This window comes from Pteronotus mesoamericanus, unplaced genomic scaffold (genome assembly GCF_021234165.1).
Source record: "Pteronotus mesoamericanus isolate MK-2021 breed Mesoamerican mustached bat unplaced genomic scaffold, CSHL_Meso_final contig_90, whole genome shotgun sequence".
NCBI lineage: Eukaryota > Metazoa > Chordata > Mammalia > Chiroptera > Mormoopidae > Pteronotus > Pteronotus mesoamericanus.
The window spans coordinates 22508747-22528653 of record NW_026555277.1 but is presented as its reverse complement, the minus strand read 5'-3'; the positions used below and the strand labels follow the sequence as shown (position 1 = coordinate 22528653).

The following is a 19907-nucleotide window of genomic DNA, read 5'->3' as shown; positions in this document are numbered from 1 at the left end:
TTGGCTGGAAGTCTCTACTTTAAACCACTTTTGATTACATTCATACTTTCAGATTCTATACAAAGGGTTTTATAAATACTTGTGTACAGACAAATTATATCATTTGTCATGATTGTTACTTTTCGGAATGTATTTACCAGTTATACTTCTTTTCTTTTATTAATCAATCCTATAATTGCCTTCCTTCCCTCCTTCTTTTTGTCCTTCCTACCTTCCTTTTCTCTTCTTTTTTTTCTTCAGTGATGGAGAACCCAGTGACAGAAACTGGATCACTTTTTACCTCAGGAATTAAGAAACATGTGAAAGACAAAAGAATGTCAAAGACTGCTAAGTTGAATGTTTCTCTTGCCTCCAAAATCAAAACAAAAATAATAAGTAAGTGCCATTGGTTTTAAAATATACTCACATTTTTACTTTTCCTTGGAGAATTGATAAGAGTCTTACTACTTTATTTTATCAGGTATAAAAAACTACTAAAATGACTATTTTTGTTAACTGATACTTTTTTCCCCCTGTCAGTCCTTCCTGTTTCCTTCAGCTCCTATTAGTTGAGTGGGTGTGATGATTTACGCTCAGTGGTGACAGCTGAATTTTCAGCGGTGAGCCTGGCACAGTTTAGGCAGCTACCTCCTGCACTGCAAGGACAATACCAGTGTGACATTTCTGGGAAAGAGCTAAATAAATGGTAGATTGTTCTGTCAGGCCGTAGCAGTTGGATGATGGGTAATCTAGAGGTAGTTGGCCAGGTAGGGCGCTGCAGTGTGTGATTTTACATAGCCAAGACTCATTATGAGGGCATTGAGCACTTTAGAGATAGCGTTTCATGGATTCTGTACTTAAGATGTAAGAAGGGGGGGGAAAAAACAAAGAAAAGAATTGGGAAAAACTCCCAAAGATAAATTTTCATTGCTTTTGAAAATTATTTCAATGGTTCACGCCCATCTTAGCAGGAGCAGGAAAGGTTTCCTGCTGATAAAGCACCTGCGAAGGGTAACTGTGCCTGGTGAAAGAGCCAATCTTCTGAGTATCTTTAAATCAGAATGTTGCTCCTACCCAGGTCTCTAGGGCCATGTGGTAAATATTAGACCGCCCCCAACAGTGGCTATTTCCCATTGTCTTTAGTAGGACCCCTGCGCACCCGCTGTTATGAAGGCATATACTGAGTTTGAGGATTGCAGCAGGAAACAGTTATTATCCTTTAGCTTATGAAGTCCTAAACTGGTTTTAGCCTATTTCCACTTGCTATGTCAGAGGGAGGTGGCTGTCTGAAACTACTTTCTCTGTGCCAGAGATAAAATACTTTTCTAGGACCCTGTTTTTTAGCTGCCCAAACTTTCCCTGAGTATTTTAAAAATGTTATTATTACATTTATAAACATTTTCATATACACTATATTTTTATTCAGTGGCATGTGAATCAAAATTATGAAAATAAAAATATGTTCTAAGTGTACAAAGGGAGAACACTATATTTAAGGTGAGATTTACTGAGGAATTCACATTACATTTCTTTCCTAACAACAGGAAAGTATTTCTCATTTAAATTTTGTTTACATAGTGTTTGTAAAGAGAAGGGACCAGGTTTAGATTGAAATAGATGCTCCCATATTGGAGATAGGATTTGGGGTAGAGGTGCAATGTCCCACAGGGTTTAAATGACCTATCTGAACATTATAGTAAGTATGCTCCCTTGTGCTCAAGGTTTTGAAAAATGGATTTGGGGAGCATTAACTAATTTGTTCAGTTCTGGAGCCACAGAAGCTAGCTTTAAGTTTTTCTGGTTGGCCACCCTAATTTCTCTGGGACATCTCCAGTTAGAGCTGCAGGATCAGCTTCTCCATCCTACCTCCTAGGTAGGTAGGTAGGGCAGTGGGTCTCAAAGTTCAGTTTCTGTGATTGGCCTAATTGTCTGCAATGCTGTGTCTGTAGAAGAGTCCCATTATTCCTAACTCTGTATTCACAAACATTCTGCATTCCTTATGTCTTTTTTTATCATCCATCTAGCTTTTATTTCTTCACTTCAAACTCTACATTTTTTCCAAAACTGCATCTATATTGTCATTTCCTTCTTTTCCAACCTTCAGTTAAAACTTATAAAGTGAAATGCATTTTGCCTACAATAGTTTTATTAAAGAATATGAAAATTTTTAATGTATATGTTCAATGTTAACTATTAAACTTTTTTTTTACAGACAATTCTTCTATTTTCAAAATATCTTTAAAGCACAACAACAGGGCATTAGCTCAGGCTCTTAGTAGAGAGAAAGAGAATTCTCGAAGAATTGCAACTGAAAAGATGTTATTGCAAAAAGAAGTGGAAAAACTGAATTTTGAGAACACATTTCTTCGCCTAAAGCTAAATAATTTGGTATGGAAACTACGTTGTGTTTGAATTCTAAATTATAACTAAAATCTTAACTATGAGCTGTAAAAATGTTTTTCATCTCTGTGAAAAATTATTGAAAAAATGTGCCATGTTCATGGGCAAACTGTAATAAAATAGGTGTCTTATGCGTACTGGTGGCTCTGCAAACCGATATAATACCTTGATTAACCCTGATTGCTTGCCATAAGCAAAACTTTGTGCATTAATACATTTTAACAAGATGGGCATAATTCCTCCAGTGAATTCAAAGGAGAGGAGTTCCCAGTGTGTCTATATCTCTTTTAATCTCAGCATTTCACTGGCTACAAACCAAAGAGAATGAAGATTGTACTCATTCCTTTTCATTCCAATTTCCAACTCTGTCCATAGACCAGGCACTAAGATCCACTGATTAGCTAGGCTGCAACTATATATCTAACTCTAAAATTAGTAGAAATTAATTTAAAAATGCAAAAATGACCTACTACACTTGAACATTAAATTCCTGTGGCTGACAAACATTACACTTGCCATGTAATAGTTATTATTATAAGAAGATAGAAAAATGTCTGTAGAAAATTTATGATTGCTAGTTAAAAAGCATTCAAAATGTGTGTGTATGTGTCTGTTTGAACTATGCAGTGTAATACCTTTTAAGCTCAATGTGATCTCAGTTGTTAGCCCAATGTTATCTTATTTATTTTCTAAGTCTTTTCAACTGATTGTATTCATATTCCTAAAGGTATAGCATAATAAACTCCAAATCTTAAGGGATTAAAATGGGTCTTTCTTTTTTTCCTTGTACAGAATAAGAAGCTTATAGAAATAGAAGCACACATGAACAATAACTTGATAACTGCAATTGAAATGAGCACTCTTTCTGAGGTAAGTAGAATTGGGTGTAAGTAGTACAGTTTTTTAGCATTACTGAGAATAACTGAAGTTAGTGAAGTGGAATTGGGGTTAAAGAGATTCGTATCTTAAATTTTGTGTGAAGGAATGATGATAATAGTAACCGACTAACAGAACATTATCACTTGGGATAATTGGTTATTGAATTTTCACATGAAAACTAGGTTTGGCCTTGGCTGGTGTGCCTCAGTGGATTGAGCTCTGGCCTGTGAGCCAAAGGGTCCCTGGTTCGATTCCCAGTCAGGGCACATGCTTGGGTTGTGGGCCAGGTCCCCAGTAGGGGGCGTGTGAGAGGCCACCACACTTTAGTGTTTCTTTCCCTCTCTTTTTCCCTCCCTTCTCTAACAATAAAATAAATAAAATCTTTTAAAAATTAGGTTTTGATGAAAAGTAACAAAGGATTAGATAGCTCAGTGGAATGTAATGATCCCTAAACATACTACAAAACGTGAAAGACATTAGTAGAAAGGTAGTATTTCAAATTAGGAAAGAATTTGTATTAGTGAAAAGTGATGGGCAGGTGGCTCTCCCTCTCAGGGAGCACGCCCGCCTGTTCCTTCCCTTCCGCCTCCTCTTCCCCCTCAAGCGCATTACCCCAGCCTTTCTCTCTCCTAAGCCCCAAGGGCCCTTCTTTTGCCTCTATAACTTGTTTCTTGAGTCCACACAACCCAGCTGGCTCACTTCCAGCACCTAGGTAACTTTCTTAATAAACTTTCTCTTATAATTTGAAAAAGAAAAGGAAGATGGACATAATTGAAAAACAATTAGGGGAAAAAATAGAGGAAGATCCTACTTTATACCATTCTCTAAAATAATTCTAGAAGTATTTAAATGTAAAAAAGGAAATCATATAAAATGACGAGAAATTACAAATGAGTTCACAGTAGGTAGAAGAGGCCTTCCTATTCCTAGAAACGAATAGAAACCATAACAGAAGTTATTGATGGATTTCCTCAAAAAAAATTTTAGAAGCTAAAAATCAAAGGAAAAAAGATATTGCAGACATGGAAAATTAAACATGTGGCAGATACACCATTAATATTAGTATCAATGCTTTTATAACTAGCATGAGGAAAATAAAATCAATAAAAAATCAGGAAGGGATAAGGACCAAATATTAGTGAAATTAACTCAATATCCAAATAAAAATAATTTTTGAAGGAATAACTAATGAGAAGGCAAAATATATGTAATACATAAACTGAAGAAAGGTCAGTGATGTCTCAATTGTAGATAAATTTCTTGATAGCTTCTGGAGGCAGTTTAGTGCTTCAGAGGGTAGCTTTTTAAATGAAATTCCCTATATTTAGATCGCAGCTCTGCTACTTCCTAGTTCTGTGAGCTTGGCCTTAAACTCTTTGAACCCCAGTGTCCTCACCTGCATGGTGTAAATAAGGGAGAGTTAATGTAAGAGTTAAATGTGGCTATTGTGTGTTCTGGCAATATAATGAGTGCAGTAAATGTCAGCTATCATTATTTTTCATTGTGTATGTATTTTCCTGTATTTTCTAAATTTTCTGCAAATTACTCTTTTAAAAACTTTTAAAAGTCATATATAAGTCTCTTAAATTCATAGTCTTTGTGGTAAGAAGATATGAACTCTTTCAACCTATATGGTCAATGTTCAGCTCCTTTGTCAGAATTTTTTATAGAAGCTAGGCAAAGAATAGGTATTTTATTGTCTAACGTAATCCACATTTGGATGAAGAAAGGATTTGTGGAAATGTCCCTGTGGAATAATATTTACAGGAGGTGTAGTTACTAAGCATTATAAAGTTGATACCTAGGACAATCAGGGAGCAGAGGTGTTGTGCCTGACACATTTAGCACCCCCTAAGGAAAAGAGATCCTTTTCATTGAGAGGTAGGGTAGTGGGAGTGAGGGAAAAGGGGGCTTTGTTTTACTAATCAGCTTGCAGCGCTAAATTGAATTGCCCTGAATAAATGACTGGGACTGGAGTCAGATACAGCAGTGGGGAATATAGAGTCTGCAGGAACTGACTTACAGAGTAAAAGAAGGAAGCTAATTGGCAAGATGTGGAGGGGGAGAGGGTCATATCATCCACATCTCAAGGAATCTAGGAGAACAGATAACCAGAGAAACATTGCTCAACTATTTGTTAGGACCTACATGATTTTAAAGCTCCTTCTCCTCCATTGTCTCTTTAAAAAACCTTTAGTAAAATCCACATTTTTCTCAGATGCTTTTTGTATGGTTCTCTTTGGAGAACTTTAAAAAGGGCTGAGGCCAGCATCTGGAATCAGGAAAAGTGAAAAACAGGGTAAGTAGATGCAGAAGCTGAAGGATGAAGGGACAGCATACAACTTTGGTGTTCACTTCCTTGGACTTATTTTTTGGGGGTTTTTTTTTTTAGATTTTACTTTTTATTTACTTATTTTTAGAGAGGCGAAGGGAGGGAGAAAGAGAGGGAGAGAAACATTGATGTGAGAAATACCGATTGGTTGCCTCTCAAACATGCCTGCCTCTCGAACACAGCCACCTCTCCAATGAGCCCAGCTGGGGACTGAACCCGTAACCCAGGCGCATGCCCTGACCAGGAATCAAACTGGCAACCTTTCAGTTTGTGGGATGACACCCAACCAATTGAGTCACATGGGTCAGGGCTCTTGGACTTATTATTTACAGACTAACTTGCATATCAGGATTTGAAATCCCTTTTCTTTTTAGTTGGTAGAGGGGAAGAAGATGGGTAATGCAGACATGTGGTTCTAGTATCAGAACAATATTAAAAAATATTGAACGATATCTCACACATGCTTCTGTTCTATCTCTGGCTACTTTATTCTCCATTCTCCTTTTTTTTTCTTTATACTTTATGCAGGTAACTGCTCTAGTTCCTTATATTGAAGCAAAAGCATATTAAGTATTTCTCGATTTTCTTTCCTTCCACCAAAGATAGCATACTATAGTAACTATTTTTTGTTATGTGACACACCTTCAAGATCTTTCCATATGATTATAGGGGATGCTTCTTTTCTCCTTTTTAGTGCTGCTTGGCAAAGATCTAGAATGGACTTCTAATCTTTTTAACTTGTTGGACACTTGAGTTGTTTTTTGCTGTTTGCTCAAGATGCAAAGATGTTATCTCCCATATTAAAAAAGAAAAAAAGAAAGAAAACCTCTTACTCCACTTAATACTCTCTACCCACAGCTACTATCTCATTTTCCTCCTTAGCATTTTTGCAAAACTCCTTTTTAGGACCTATGGTGGTGATCATATGGTCTTTCTTTCTAGGTGTATTAATATGATGGACATATTTTAGTAGCTTTCCTAATTTGGCAATTCTGGAATAAATTTCAGAAATGATTTTTCTTTTAATATGCTGCTGAATTCTTTTTGCCAGTAGTTTGTTTAAGAATTATTTTTATTTTTATCCGTGAGGTTTCTTTGGTTTGTTTGTTTGTTTGTTTTTAGAGAGAGGGGATGGGAGGGGAAAGAGGAGAGAAACATTGATACATTGATCAGTTGCCTCTCGCACATGCCACCAACTGGGGACCTGGCCCGCAACCAAGGCATGTACCCTGACTGGGAACCAAACTAGCAACCTTTCAGTTCGCAGGCAGGCACTCAGTCCACTGAGCCACACCAGCCATGGCAGTGAGGTTTCTTTGAAGTTTTCTTTTTATGTAGTCTTTAGGCGTTCATAAAAATGATGTATATACTAAACTCATTTTAAAAATTTGGACCTTTTCTTCTGTTCTGGAAAAATGATATAAGAATTATATTTTCTTTAAAGGTTTCATAGAATTGTTCTGTGAAGCTATGTGGTTGTGGGTCTTCCTTGGTGGAAGTGGCTATCCTTTGTTAACTTTATTTCTCCTATGAATATTGGATTACATAGGAAAATCTTTTTCTCTCTTTTGTGGTCAGTTTTATTCAATTTTATTTCCTTAGGAAATGATCTCTTCATTCATGTTTTCAAGTTGATTTGCATAGAGTTGACCAAGTAGTCTGTTAATCTTTTAATTTTGTCTGTGTTGAATATTTCCCCAATTGACTAAGTCTGTGTATTTGGACTTTTCCCTGTATTTTTTTTTAAATCCATCTTTTGGATTTAATTTTGAGTTCTACTGTTTTGAAGTTTCAAACTTCCCAATTTTTGCTTTTATCTTCAACAGTAAGTCCTTCTGTTCTTCTGCGGTTTATCTTATTGTTACCTTTCCCACTTTGAGTCAAATGCTAATTTGTTTTTCATTCTCTTTCCTGTGGGTAAGATGTCTTTTCTCTTAACTGCTCTCAAGATTTTTGTCTGTGTCTTTAGTTTTTAGACGTTTGACTATGCTATGTCTTGGCATGGATTTCTTTGAGCTTACCTTTGGGAGTTCACTCCCCTTGAATGTACAGATTGATTTCTTTTTGCCAAGTTTGGCATTTTCAGCCATGTTTCTCCAAAACTCTTTGGCCCTGCCCTCTTTGACATGAATGTTATATTTTTGTTATAGTCCCACAAAGCCCTGGTCCTCTGTTAATTTTTTGCTGTCTCTTCTCTCTTTCTCAGATTGGGTACTTTTTATTGTTCTGTCTTCAAGTTCGCAGATCCACTCCCCACCACTCCTGCCCATGTCCTCTCCATTTTGCTGTGGAGATTTTACTTTATTTTATTTTAATTATATTTTTAATTAATTTAGTTAATTATAGTTTTAAATTTCCATTTTGTTCTTTACATTTTCTATTTATTTGCTAAGCCTTTGTTTCTTTGCTGAGATTTTCTTTTTGTTGTTGTTTTGAGCATGTTAATAATTGCTTATTGAAGCAGTTTTACGGTAATTCCTTTAAAATCCTTGTTATGTAATTCCAGCATCTGTGCCACTTTGGTGTTCATGCCTGTTGATTGCCTTTTTACATTCAAATTTAGATTTTTTTTTTTTCCTAATTCTTGGTATGATGAGCTGTTTTTGTTATATTTTGAATGTGTTAGGTATTATGAGACTCCAGATCTTATTTAAACCTGTTTTAGCAGGTTTCCTTTGACACTATGCCTGGGGTAAAGGGAAGTGCCACCTACTGCCAAGTGGGGGCCAGAACACCTGAGTGTTCCCCACTCAGTCTCTGTTGACACCCTGGCAGGAAGGGGTGTCTCCTAACCAATGGGTGGGGCTGGGAAGTCAGGCTGATACCCCCCAGTGCCTCAGGACCTTTATAGCCTCTGCTGACCCCAAGGCTGGGGGACATCCAAAGATGGAGGTTATTACTGTTGTAGAGTAGTGAAAATCCTGGCTTTCTACTAGATGTCTTCTGTCACCCACTAAAGGAGGAAGAGAGGGGCTCCTTGTTATTCACAAATAAGAATGGACTTTCAGAGTCCCCAAGTGTTCTTCACTGGTACTGTTCTTGGGGTTGGGCAAGAAGAGGTCTCCGCCCATTACCACTGGCTATCCTAACTCTCCCTAGGCGTTTTCTGACAGTACCCCTGGTTTGGAGAAAGGTTACCTGATTATACGTACCCAGGGTAAGTGTGGAAGCCTAGGCTCTCTGTTTGGCCTTTGCACCTGTGTCAGAAATTAATTGACCAATATGTGTGGGTCTATTTCTGAACTCTTTTCTATTTCATTGATCTATTTGTCTATTTTATTTTTTAATTTTTTTATTGTTTTTTAATTTTTATATTTAATTACATTTGTATGTTTTTATGCTAATACCATATTGTCTCAATTACCACAACTCTTCAACTTTGTTCTTATATTTCAGAGTTGTTTCAGCTTTTCTAGGTCCATTGAATTTCCATGTGAATTTAAAAATTAGCTTGTCAATTTGGTCATACCCATTTCTACTGCAGGTTAGCACTGCAGTAAGAAAACAGGGTTATGTGTTACCTAATTTTGTGGTCTTTATTAAATAATTAAAAAATGTCCAGAAAACATGTGAAAATCTAGCAAATATAGATAAGCAAAAATTTTAAAGCTACATTAAAATCACCCAGACTTTAAATTTTAGAAGACCATCTAAAAATATATATTATAAAATCCAATAATATATTACATAATACTTACGTAGACATGAGTGTATTTCATATACAACTGACCTTTGAACAAGTGGAGTGCAGGGGTTAGGGGTGCAAACTACCGCACAGTCAAAATCCACGTATCAGTTAAGTTGGCCCTACACCCAACCAAAATCACTGTATATGTAGAGATATTGTGTATGGGTGGTTATAAACATGTGTATTTATTCATATGCATAGGACAAAGTTTGGAAGGTTATATACCAAAATATTAGTGGTAATTATCTTTGAATGGCATGATTAAGGGTGAACTGTGTTTAACCTTATCACACTGTTCTCATGGAGCTATTAAAGACTAATGCAAGAATTGTTCCATCACTATTGGTATTCTTATATAATCTGGTACTTTAATAACAAACATGATTTAATGAAATTATAAGTTTTGTTCCTTTTCATTTTCTGTATTTTTTTCAAAAATAGTTCCATCAGAGTCCCTTTCTACTGCCACCCAGCAAGAATAAACGGGTTAGTAAACAGAGCAAGTCAATGCATCTTCCATTTGCAAGGTAATTGCTTCAAAACTTGGTTAAGTATTAACTTGCACACTTCTACCTAAGTTGTACGTTGGAAGTTTTTATGTGTTTCGCCTCCTTGAAATGTAGAAAAATATTTAAAATAAATAATGAAATATTTTTTAACATTGTGCCAATAAAAGAAATTGAAGACAATATAATAGAATTTAGTTTTACATTTTTAAATAATACTCAGCTTTTCCTTAGACTCTAGAGACAAAAGAGGCACAGATAGGCCTTTAATTACCTGAGTTTAAATTACAGTGGTTCAGAGGGCTTAAATTTGTATATAATACAATAATTGTTTGTGTGTGTTATATAATGTTTTGGGTTTCATTAACCTGCAGTTAGTTGCCTTCTAGGGTAGGAATGAGATGGTTTGTACTCTCTTGCTCAGATTGTATCTCCAGGCCAAGGAAACTTACCCTCATTCAATAACTAAGTTTAGCTGTGGATCCTGCTACTTTGTAGTTCTTTCTTTTCCCTCAGGTCACCACTGGCCTCCTGTTTTCTGCTGGCTAAACCTGATAATTTTTTCTACCTTTAGAAACTTGCATACTGCCCAAGCTTTTAAATTAATTTCGTTGTTGTCCTCTTGACTTTGATTAACTTGACTATAAGGTATAGTAAACACCTTATTTCAAACCTGTCATGTTAAAGACACTCTCTGAGGTCTAGAGAGGTAAAATGACTTAATGAAGTAATAGCACTGACCTAAATCCTCTTCTCTCTTAGTGCTCTTTTGGGTATGCAACTTAAAGTTTTACTGCTTTTATTTAAGTGCACAAGTAAATGTATTTATATATACTGAATGCAATTTGTATCATAGTAAAAAATTTTATATATACTATGTTACTTTCTATTCTTTCTAATTTGCTGCATTGTTTTGCCTATTATGCTGTACTAGCACCCCATTGCACCAGTACCTTTTAATTGCTGTAGTTTTCAAGTAGTACATTTTGTTGTCTTGTAGTTCCTCTACTTCTTTTTCAAGAATATCTTGGCTCTCATTAGCACACATTGTTTAATAAAAACATATGAATCAAGTGTCAACTTGCCCTCTATAAAATTTCATGATATTTCTAAGTGTATTTTTGTTTGAAGTATTATATAACTGTTAGACAAGTGCAAAAATCTTGAGAGTGTGGTGTGAATTTTTACAAGTGAACACCATCATACAACCAATACCCAAACCAAGAAACAGAATATTACTAGTAGTACCTCAAATACACCTTTGGACTTTGGAGTTACTACTCACCACCCACACAAGGATAAATATTACCCTGACTTCTAACATAGATAATTAATTTTGCTGCGTTTTGAACACCAGATAATGAAATCGTGCAGTAGATACTGAATTTTGTCTCTGGTTTCTTTTGCTCAGCATTGTGTTTGTGAGATTCATCTATATCAGTGAATGTAGTCATCGACCAGTTGTTCTCATTGCTGTATAGCATTCCATTGAATGAATATACCATAACTTCTCCATCTTTCTGACTGTGAACATTTACTTTTTTTCTAGCTTTGGGCTGTTACAATTAGTGCCGCTATGTATATTCCTTTTGAAAGGTATATTCACATTTCTGTTGGGTATGTACCTAGGAGAGGATTACTTTATTTACAAATAGTATTCAGTTTTAAGAGAAACTGCCAGTTTACTAAAAGGTTTATGCCATATTATATTCCTAGCAGAAATATATAAGAATTCCTGTTGTTCTGCACCTCTAACAACATTTTGTCTCTCTTTTTCATTTTAGCCATTTGGGGGATATGTACTAGTATTACATTGAGGTTTTAATTTCAATTTTCTTGATAATTAATGAATTTAAGCATCTGTTTACATGTTTTTTTTTAATTAGGTTGTTAAATACATTATATATATAAATTCTTTGTACATTATAAATATCTTTTATTCAGACTTGCTTCATCACTCTCTTCATGGTGTCTTTAGTTGAACAGAGTTCTTTTTCAAAAAATTAATTTTACATATTTATATATAGCTGTATTTATTAATCCCCATTCCCCTATGGTTACTATTTTGTGTCCTTTTAAGAAAATCTTTACTAATAGAAAGGTCATGTGTTCTATGCTCATTTTTTTTTAAGCTTTATTATAATATTTTTCCTTTCACATTTAGGTCTTCAGTCTACCTAAAATTTGGGGCATATTGTGAGGGAAGGGTCATAATTTATTTTTTTCATGTAAATACTATGACCTTCCACCATTTGTTTAGAAAAGATCATCCTTTCCCCACCTCACTGCAGTATCATCTGTATCATAAGTCAAGTAGCTGCATGTGTATGCATGTTTCTGAATCCATTCTTCTAAGTCTTGGTGTTTGATAGCGTGAATCGCCGTCTTACTTATTTATGGTTTTGTTTATGAATATTGTTCTGGCTATTCTTGGCCCTTTGCATTTCTTTGTGAATTTTAGAATCAACTTGTCAATTTACATAATGCACCTAGACATCTATACATTCTCTTTTGAAATTTTGGGAATAAAATATTTATTATATTAATAGGAAAAAAAGAGAAAAGTAGTATCTCTTCAATAATACAGAAAAGGTATTTGATAAAATTCAATAGCCATTTAGGAAAAAACTTTCAGCAAATTAAGAGTACAGGGGTTAATCTGAAAAGGAAAATGTACAAAACCCAAGAGCGTTAATATATTATATAATATATTATATTACATAATGGGACACAATAAGAATTTCCTAAGTTTCTCCTAAAGCCAAATATTATATGTAAACCCAGTAATCCTACAACAAAAATGTGTGCATACATCTCAAAAGACATGTATATAGTCACACTATTTGTAATAGACCAAAACTAGAAAATATCACCGTTATTTGGATTCATTTGCTTGCTCCTTCCCACTTTCTTTGATGTTACTCTTCATTCTTTGAATTCAAGAAGGTCAGTTTATCAAATCTCCAATTATTTATGTGGGTTTCTGTCCTTTCCGACTCCCTCCCATCCCCCACTCCCATAGATTGAACTACTCTAGGAATGTGGCTCTAGTCTTTGGAAACAGCACACTTCTTTTCACATATAACTTTACAATTATACCTGTTTGAAACCATAGTAAGAGTTTTGGGTATTCCATAGAATTAATTATAGGAAATCTATAAATATTATTATATATGAATATTTAAAAGTGTGTTTGAACTTTATTTAAATATTTCATTATTATTATCCTAATAGCCCACCAGTGGTTATATCAGTTATCTCCTTTTGGGGCCACTGAAGCTATGAAGATAAGCATTCTAGTTTTACTCCAAATTCTGTACTATTAGATCCTACCTACTTCATGCCTGTACTTGTCTTCATTGGACACAAAAAGGTACCAGAGGGGATATATGGTTGGATCTTAAATGGGATCTAGAAAGAACCAGCAATCTAATTTTCTAAGTAACTTTTGTAAAATAACAAAAATTTTTATTCCCACTTGCCTGTAGGGTTCCGTTACCTTCAAATGGTGATGATGATGATGATGATGATGATGGAGGTAAAGAGAAAATGCAATGTGACAACAATATTATATCAATGATATCACCTGATGTTCCTTCTTCAGTATCAACAAGGCAATCTTTATCAGCTCGGTGTAATTTGGAATTGTTATGTCCTACAGAAAATAATCGAAATGTCTGTGGTTTAGATGATTCAGAATGTACTTCTTCTATTGTTGATATACTTCCCAAAGGTGAGATTTTTAAAAAAATTCATTTTGAGTATCCCTATTTAAAATAGTTACATTGATCAGATTTTCTTCTTGATGGCCATGGTGTATAAACATTAGATCTCTTACATTTCAGATTTGCTAACTTCTACTATTTTTACACTGCGGGTGAAAATTTTAATTTAAAAGTAAATATGCTGAGAAATGTCAGATCCACAGCAGCCTTATACTGTTATTCCGGAAGCAATATTTAGAAATGAGCCTAAAGAGCTTTTCTTGGTGTATTAGCTTATGAATAGAAAGATACCGTAGTAGTTTCATATTTAGTTTTATTTTCTCCCGTTCATAGTTATGAAAACTGTGGGCCTAGATAGATATAGTGACTTTTTCAAGATCATAATCAGTTAGTGATAAAGCAAAAACTTGAGAGTGTTCATAATGGTTGAGCGAGAGAAAATGATAACACATTTTATTTACATAGAATTTCAAAATAATAATTGTGCAGTATAGCCTGGCTTGTGTATTTGTCATAGATTCTCCAATTGGGATATAGAATTATAACTGTAATAAATTTAGAGCTTAGAATTATTTTTCCTTTCTAAAAATTTAATTATAGAATTATGTATAATTTATAGAAACTTAGCTGTCTGCTGATAGCCTTCTAATAGTAGTTCTTATCAGAGTTATCACTCTTACTTGAGGTCATTTGCTGGCTCCCTCCCACTTTAGAAATACAGGTTAATGGCTCTGCTGTTGGCTATGCTCCACTCTATTGATGGGGCCAAGGCAGAGTGAGTTCTCAGTATATATTTTACATAGATGCAAATGTAGAATGTGACTTATGACTATTCTCATCATTTCTATTTTATTTTCTATCAGCATAAATTCTTTAGAAGTATCTGAACAAAACACATTGTCAGAAATCCTCTCTGTGAAACAGCTTGATTTCTAATCTAATTTGTTTAAAATAATAAACCTGTCATTACTTACTTCTGAATTTTCTTTCCCTTTATTTTATAGAAAGCTGTTCTTACTCAGACCAGAATTCCAAGAGTCCTCTAACAAGTGAGACGAAAAGTTCCCAGTCTGTCAGCCACAGAAAGGAGAAACGATCTCTTAGTAATGTAACTAAAAGGAAAAGGCATGCATCATTTCTGGAATCAAATAATCCTTCTTCAGACAGTCCTTGTATGACAGATTTAGATCAACAAGGGATTTCAAGTCCGGAATTCAATTGGAATAATGAGCTAAATGATCATACTAATGAGACAAATATTAAAATGCAGGGAAACGTGCAGTACCCTCCGGACTCTTCTGAGTCTGCAAGTGAGCCTGCTGCAGAGTGCATGAGCCAAGTTCAGGGTAATGATGACTTTCAGTGGCAGAAAACTGTGTATGATGCTGACATGGATTTAACTGCTAGTGAAGTAAGCCAAATAGTTACAGTTTCAACAGGCGCTAAAAATAAAAGTAATAAAAAATCAAATCACTGTGGAATCAAAACTTTCAGAAAAGTGAAAGATTCAAGCTCTGACAAAAAGAGAGAAATAGCAAAGAGACACATTAAAAATAGTTCAGAAATTAACGTAGAGGAAAAGATTGAAAATAAACCAGATAAAAGATCTGTTGGCCTAAATGGTGACAGGGATTCAGAAGATCCAAATTCTATCTTCAAAACTGAACAGCTGACTCAACTGAATATACTGAAGACAATCACCCTTCATAATGACTTTGATCAGAGTGACAGACAAAGTGCAGAGGATAGTAGGAAGAAGAAAAGAATACAGGTAACAAGTGAGCAAGAGGAAACATACTCTTTATCCCAAAGTTCAGAGGAATTCCCGCAGGAAAATAAATTTAGTATGGGTCAAAGTTCTCTAGCTTATAATAAAAACAAAGCTTCTAGACAGACATTTGTGATTCATAAGTTGGAAAAAGGTCACTTACTCCTAAATCAAAAGGATAAGGAAACCATTTCTGAAAACCTAGAAGCCACAAATATATTTCAATCAGCTTATCTTGCCACCAAACATAATGGAAATTTATGTGATTTTGAGGCACAAAATATGTTGGATTTGAAAAAGGATGTCACTGATACACAACCTGCTCAGCAAAATGAATCAAAAATAAATAAGAAGCTTAGGCAGAAAATAAATCGGAAGACAGAAATAATTTCTGAAATGGACCAAATATATGGAGGTAATGATAAAGATGAGCATAGCCCAGGAAAATGTAACTTTTCCATCCAAAGCCAAAAGGATAAAGAAATCACCTCTGCAAACCTAGAAGACCCAAGTGAATTTCAAACACCTGCCCTTTCTACCAAAAATAATGGAAACCTATATGATTATGAGACTCAAAATATTTTGGGGGTGAGAAAGCATGTTCAGAATATGCAAACTGCTTGTCAAAATGAAACAAAAACAGATAAGAAGCGTAGGCAAAAGGTATGTCGGAGGACAGAAATTATTTCAGAAATCAACCAAATACATGCGAATGATGACAAAGATAGGCATGACCCAGAAAGAGGTAACTTATTTTCTCTAACCCAAAAAGATAAAGAAATCATTCCTGAAAACCTAGAGGACTCAAATGAGTTTCGAGTAGCTGACTCTTCCACCAGAGGTCTTTGGAATATCTGTGGTTATGAGACTGAAAACATTCTGGGGGAGAAGAAGAGTGTTACTAATATGCCACCTGCAAAGCAAAATGAATCAAAAATAAGTAAGAGGTTCAGGAATAAAGGAAGTCGGAAAACAGAAATAATTTTAGAAATGAACCAAATAAATGAGTTTAATAACAAAGATGTGCATGACTTAGAAAAAGATAACTTCTTTTCCCTAACCCCAAAGGATAAAGAAAGTATTTCTGAAAACTCGGAAGTCACAAATGAATTTCAAACAGCTTGTCCTTCTACCAAAGATAGTGGAAATTTATATGATTATGAGACCCTGAATAACATGTTGAATTTGAAAAAGCATGTAACTGATATGCAGCCTGCACAGCAAAATGATTCAAAAACAAATAAGCTGAGGCAGAAAGTGAATCGGAAGACAGAAATAATTTCAGAAATGAACCAAATATATTGGGATAATGATAAAGACATGCATGACCAAGAAAGCTACACAAGAGACCTCAATTTTAAAATAAGTGAATCTGAACAGAGGCTTGAAAGCCAAGGTATCAGCGGATACTGTATGGAAATCAATAGTAATGAAAAGGAAACTTGTGCACAAATTTCAAATCCTTATAAACAAGTTAAAAAACATGGGAAAGAATCATCAGGTAAGACAAAGGACATTTTGGCACAAGGTAAAAACAAATCTGTTTTTCAGTTAACAGATTCTTTACAGACAACTCTCTCCTTGGAATCAGGTTTAAAATACATTACTAATGAAACAGATTATGATTCTGGTAACCAAATGGAACCACATAAGAATGCAACTCTGAGTAAAAAAAGAGATAACCCCTTTGCAGAAGTGATAAAAAGAGAGTGCGAAGTCAAAAGAATAAATAAAAAGACATCCCAATCAAAGAAGAGGAAGACATTCCTAAATCCTTCTCCAGATAGCCATGAAGTAATGCAGGTAATATCTGACCTCAGTCAGAGAATATCAGTTGGATCTGAACAAGCTGATGAGGGTAAAAAATTGGAAGATGAGAAAATTAAGCTAGACTTTTATCCAAAGGCATTTAATTCTTTATCTCAGATATATTCACCTAACATACAAGATTCTTCCCTTAACAATATTCATGAGGGTTCAAGACCTTTGCATATTTCTTCTAGTAAAAATCTGATAATGAATGAAAATTTTGCCCTGGAGAGCTCACCAGCCTTTCAAGTAAGGGATGATATGCAGAAGATGACAGGGATGAAATTTAAAGTCACCCAGAGAACACAAAAATCAGGTCAGTACTTGAAGTGATCAAGTTTTAAAAGTGTATTTTTTTTCACTTAACTACTGAAATATTTCCTGTTATAACTGATATTTCTATGAAATTTAAAAACTGTTTACTGTATAGCCTGATCTATAGAAACAATATGAAGGAATTTAAATAAAGCCTAATACTTTGGAAAGATAACAGTGAAACTGTCTCGGTCATTTAATAACCTGAAAAACAGGTTGGCCTTTCCCACAGTTGTCTGATAATGTCATTAGGCAGATGATTTCCTTTTCATATGTTTGAAAGAAATTGAGTGTTTTAAATATATATAATAAGGAATTGTGCTGGATTGATTTTATTGAAGACAATTGCAGGTTTCCTTACGGTGGGACTCTTATAACAGTATATATTTAATGTAATTAAAGGTCTTTATTCTAGGTGTTTTAGAGGATTCAAAATAATACCAACTCTCTTTTCTTAGAATACATGTATGTAAAAGTTACAAATACAGTAGTAAATGTGGTAGATGCTTTAATAAAAGCACACGTATTATGCCAAGGGATGTAACAGGAAATAATTTTGACTAGAGGAATCTGCAAATACATTATGAAATAGGCAACATTTTAGGCCCTAAAGGATAATTAGGCTTTTTACCTTACTGTTTACTTTTTATCTTCTCCCAGTTATTAAAGTAACACTCAAGATAGGAAATTGAAAGTAGAGAATCAGAAAATAGTAGGAAAAACAATTACCCAGAAGAACTACAGCCAACGTTTTGGTATATGCATGCAGACTTTAAATCATACTCTATAAAACATTACTTATCTCACATTTTTTTTCCCTTAACATTGAATCCTATAGCTATTCCTTTATTATTAGAAATTTTCTATTGGGAGCCTAACATTTGGCTATATGTGTTTAGAACAACACACGGATTTTTTCTCCAGTTTTATTAAGAAATAACTGACATATCGCTGTGTAAGTTTAAAGTGTACACATGATGGCTTGATTTACACGTAGTGTGAAATGATTATTACCACAATATGTGCAGCTGACTTGCATCATCTCATATAGGTACAACAGAAGGCAGAAGAAAACAACTTTTTTTCCTTATGATGAGAACTCTTAGGGTTTACTCTCTTAACAGTTTTCCTATATATCATAGGGCAGTGTTAACTAGAGTCACCATGTTGTACATTATACCCCTAGTACTTATTTATTTATCTTATAACTAGAAGTTTGTACCTTTTGACCAGTTTCCCCTCTTTCCAACCTCCCCTGCCTCAGCGGTAAGTCTGATCTTTTTCTATGAGTTTGATTGTTTTTTTTTTAATTTGTTTTGTTTTCAGAGTCCAAATATAAGTGAAAGCATACAATATTTTGTTTTTCTCTGACTTATTTCACTTAGCATAATGTCCTTAAGGTCCATCTCTATTGTCACAAATGGTAGGATTTCCTCTGTTTTTATCTTTTAGAGAGAGAAGAAGGGAGGGAGAAAGAGAGGGAGAGGAACATCAAATGTTTATCTGGCTGAATAATATTTCATTGTATTTATATACCACAACTTTATCCATTTATCCATCCATGGACACTTTGGCTGTTTCCATGTCCCAGCTATTATAAATAAATGTTATGAACATGAGGGTACAGATACCTTTTCAAGTTAGAGGGCACTAGGATTTTGATGGATAAGGCTATTCCAGGTAAAAGGAATTCTGAAGCAAAAAAAAGTACAAAGGTCCAGAGTTACAGGACATCTGAGAGGACACGGTCCCTCCTTCACCTCTGTATTCTTCATGGTCCCTCTCACAGAGCGGCCAAGTGATGACAAATGCTGAACGAGTGCAGTAATTTGTGAGGCTCTGTGAGTAGAGTTAAAACATGAAAAATTTTTCTCAGCCATTATATGACTTCAGAATTAAAATGTGGGCTACTTTGATAGTTTGTTTCAAATTTTGTGTCGTTTTCTCATTATGGCTGGAGAAAAATGAAACTGATTTACACATAATTATAGTGCTATTATTGTAATGAAAATTATGTTATTTCTTGATTATTGTTAAGTTTAAAAATTTGCTACCAATGATTTGCAAACCACTAAATGTCCCACATCTATTTCCATACCTCTGTGTTTCTAAATACTGTGAAAATAATATTCTTTTCAGGTGGTAGAACACTACAGGACTTGACAAATACCACTTTTGTTTCAAATAACGCTGCTAAATCTGAAAATAAGTCAGAAGATCTGTCTTTAGAGCTGCCAAGCCGAAGAAGAAAGTGCACTCCCCTCCATTTCAAAGAGCCAAGTCTCAGGGAGTAAGTATTTCAATCATATTAAAGTGATTTTAGTGTAATATTATAAAATATATACTTTAAAAATCTTTCCTGAATTAGTATTTGAGCACTTCTGAATATCAATAAAACATATATTATTGACATGTAACAACCACAGTATAATCTGAGTAAGATTTGAAGAAATGTCTTCTTTTATTCTTAGAACTGTTTTTTTAAAAAGAGATTGCCTATGATTTG

At 34.5% G+C, this 19907-nt stretch overlaps 1 protein-coding gene across 1 annotated transcript in view; it reads left to right on the top strand.

The window, feature by feature from the left end:
• Nucleotides 1-19695, top strand: part of SGO2 (shugoshin 2) — a 28446-nt gene extending 8751 nt beyond the window's left edge. The window contains exons 2-8 of the mRNA XM_054586213.1: nt 241-375; nt 2192-2367; nt 3172-3249; nt 9720-9805; nt 13273-13517; nt 14514-17402; nt 19541-19695. Coding sequence (XP_054442188.1) covers nt 243-375; nt 2192-2367; nt 3172-3249; nt 9720-9805; nt 13273-13517; nt 14514-17402; nt 19541-19695 — 3762 coding nt within the window. The 5' untranslated portion in view covers nt 241-242. The remainder of the gene's footprint in view (nt 1-240; nt 376-2191; nt 2368-3171; nt 3250-9719; nt 9806-13272; nt 13518-14513; nt 17403-19540) is intronic.
• Nucleotides 19696-19907: the final 212 nt, after the last annotated feature.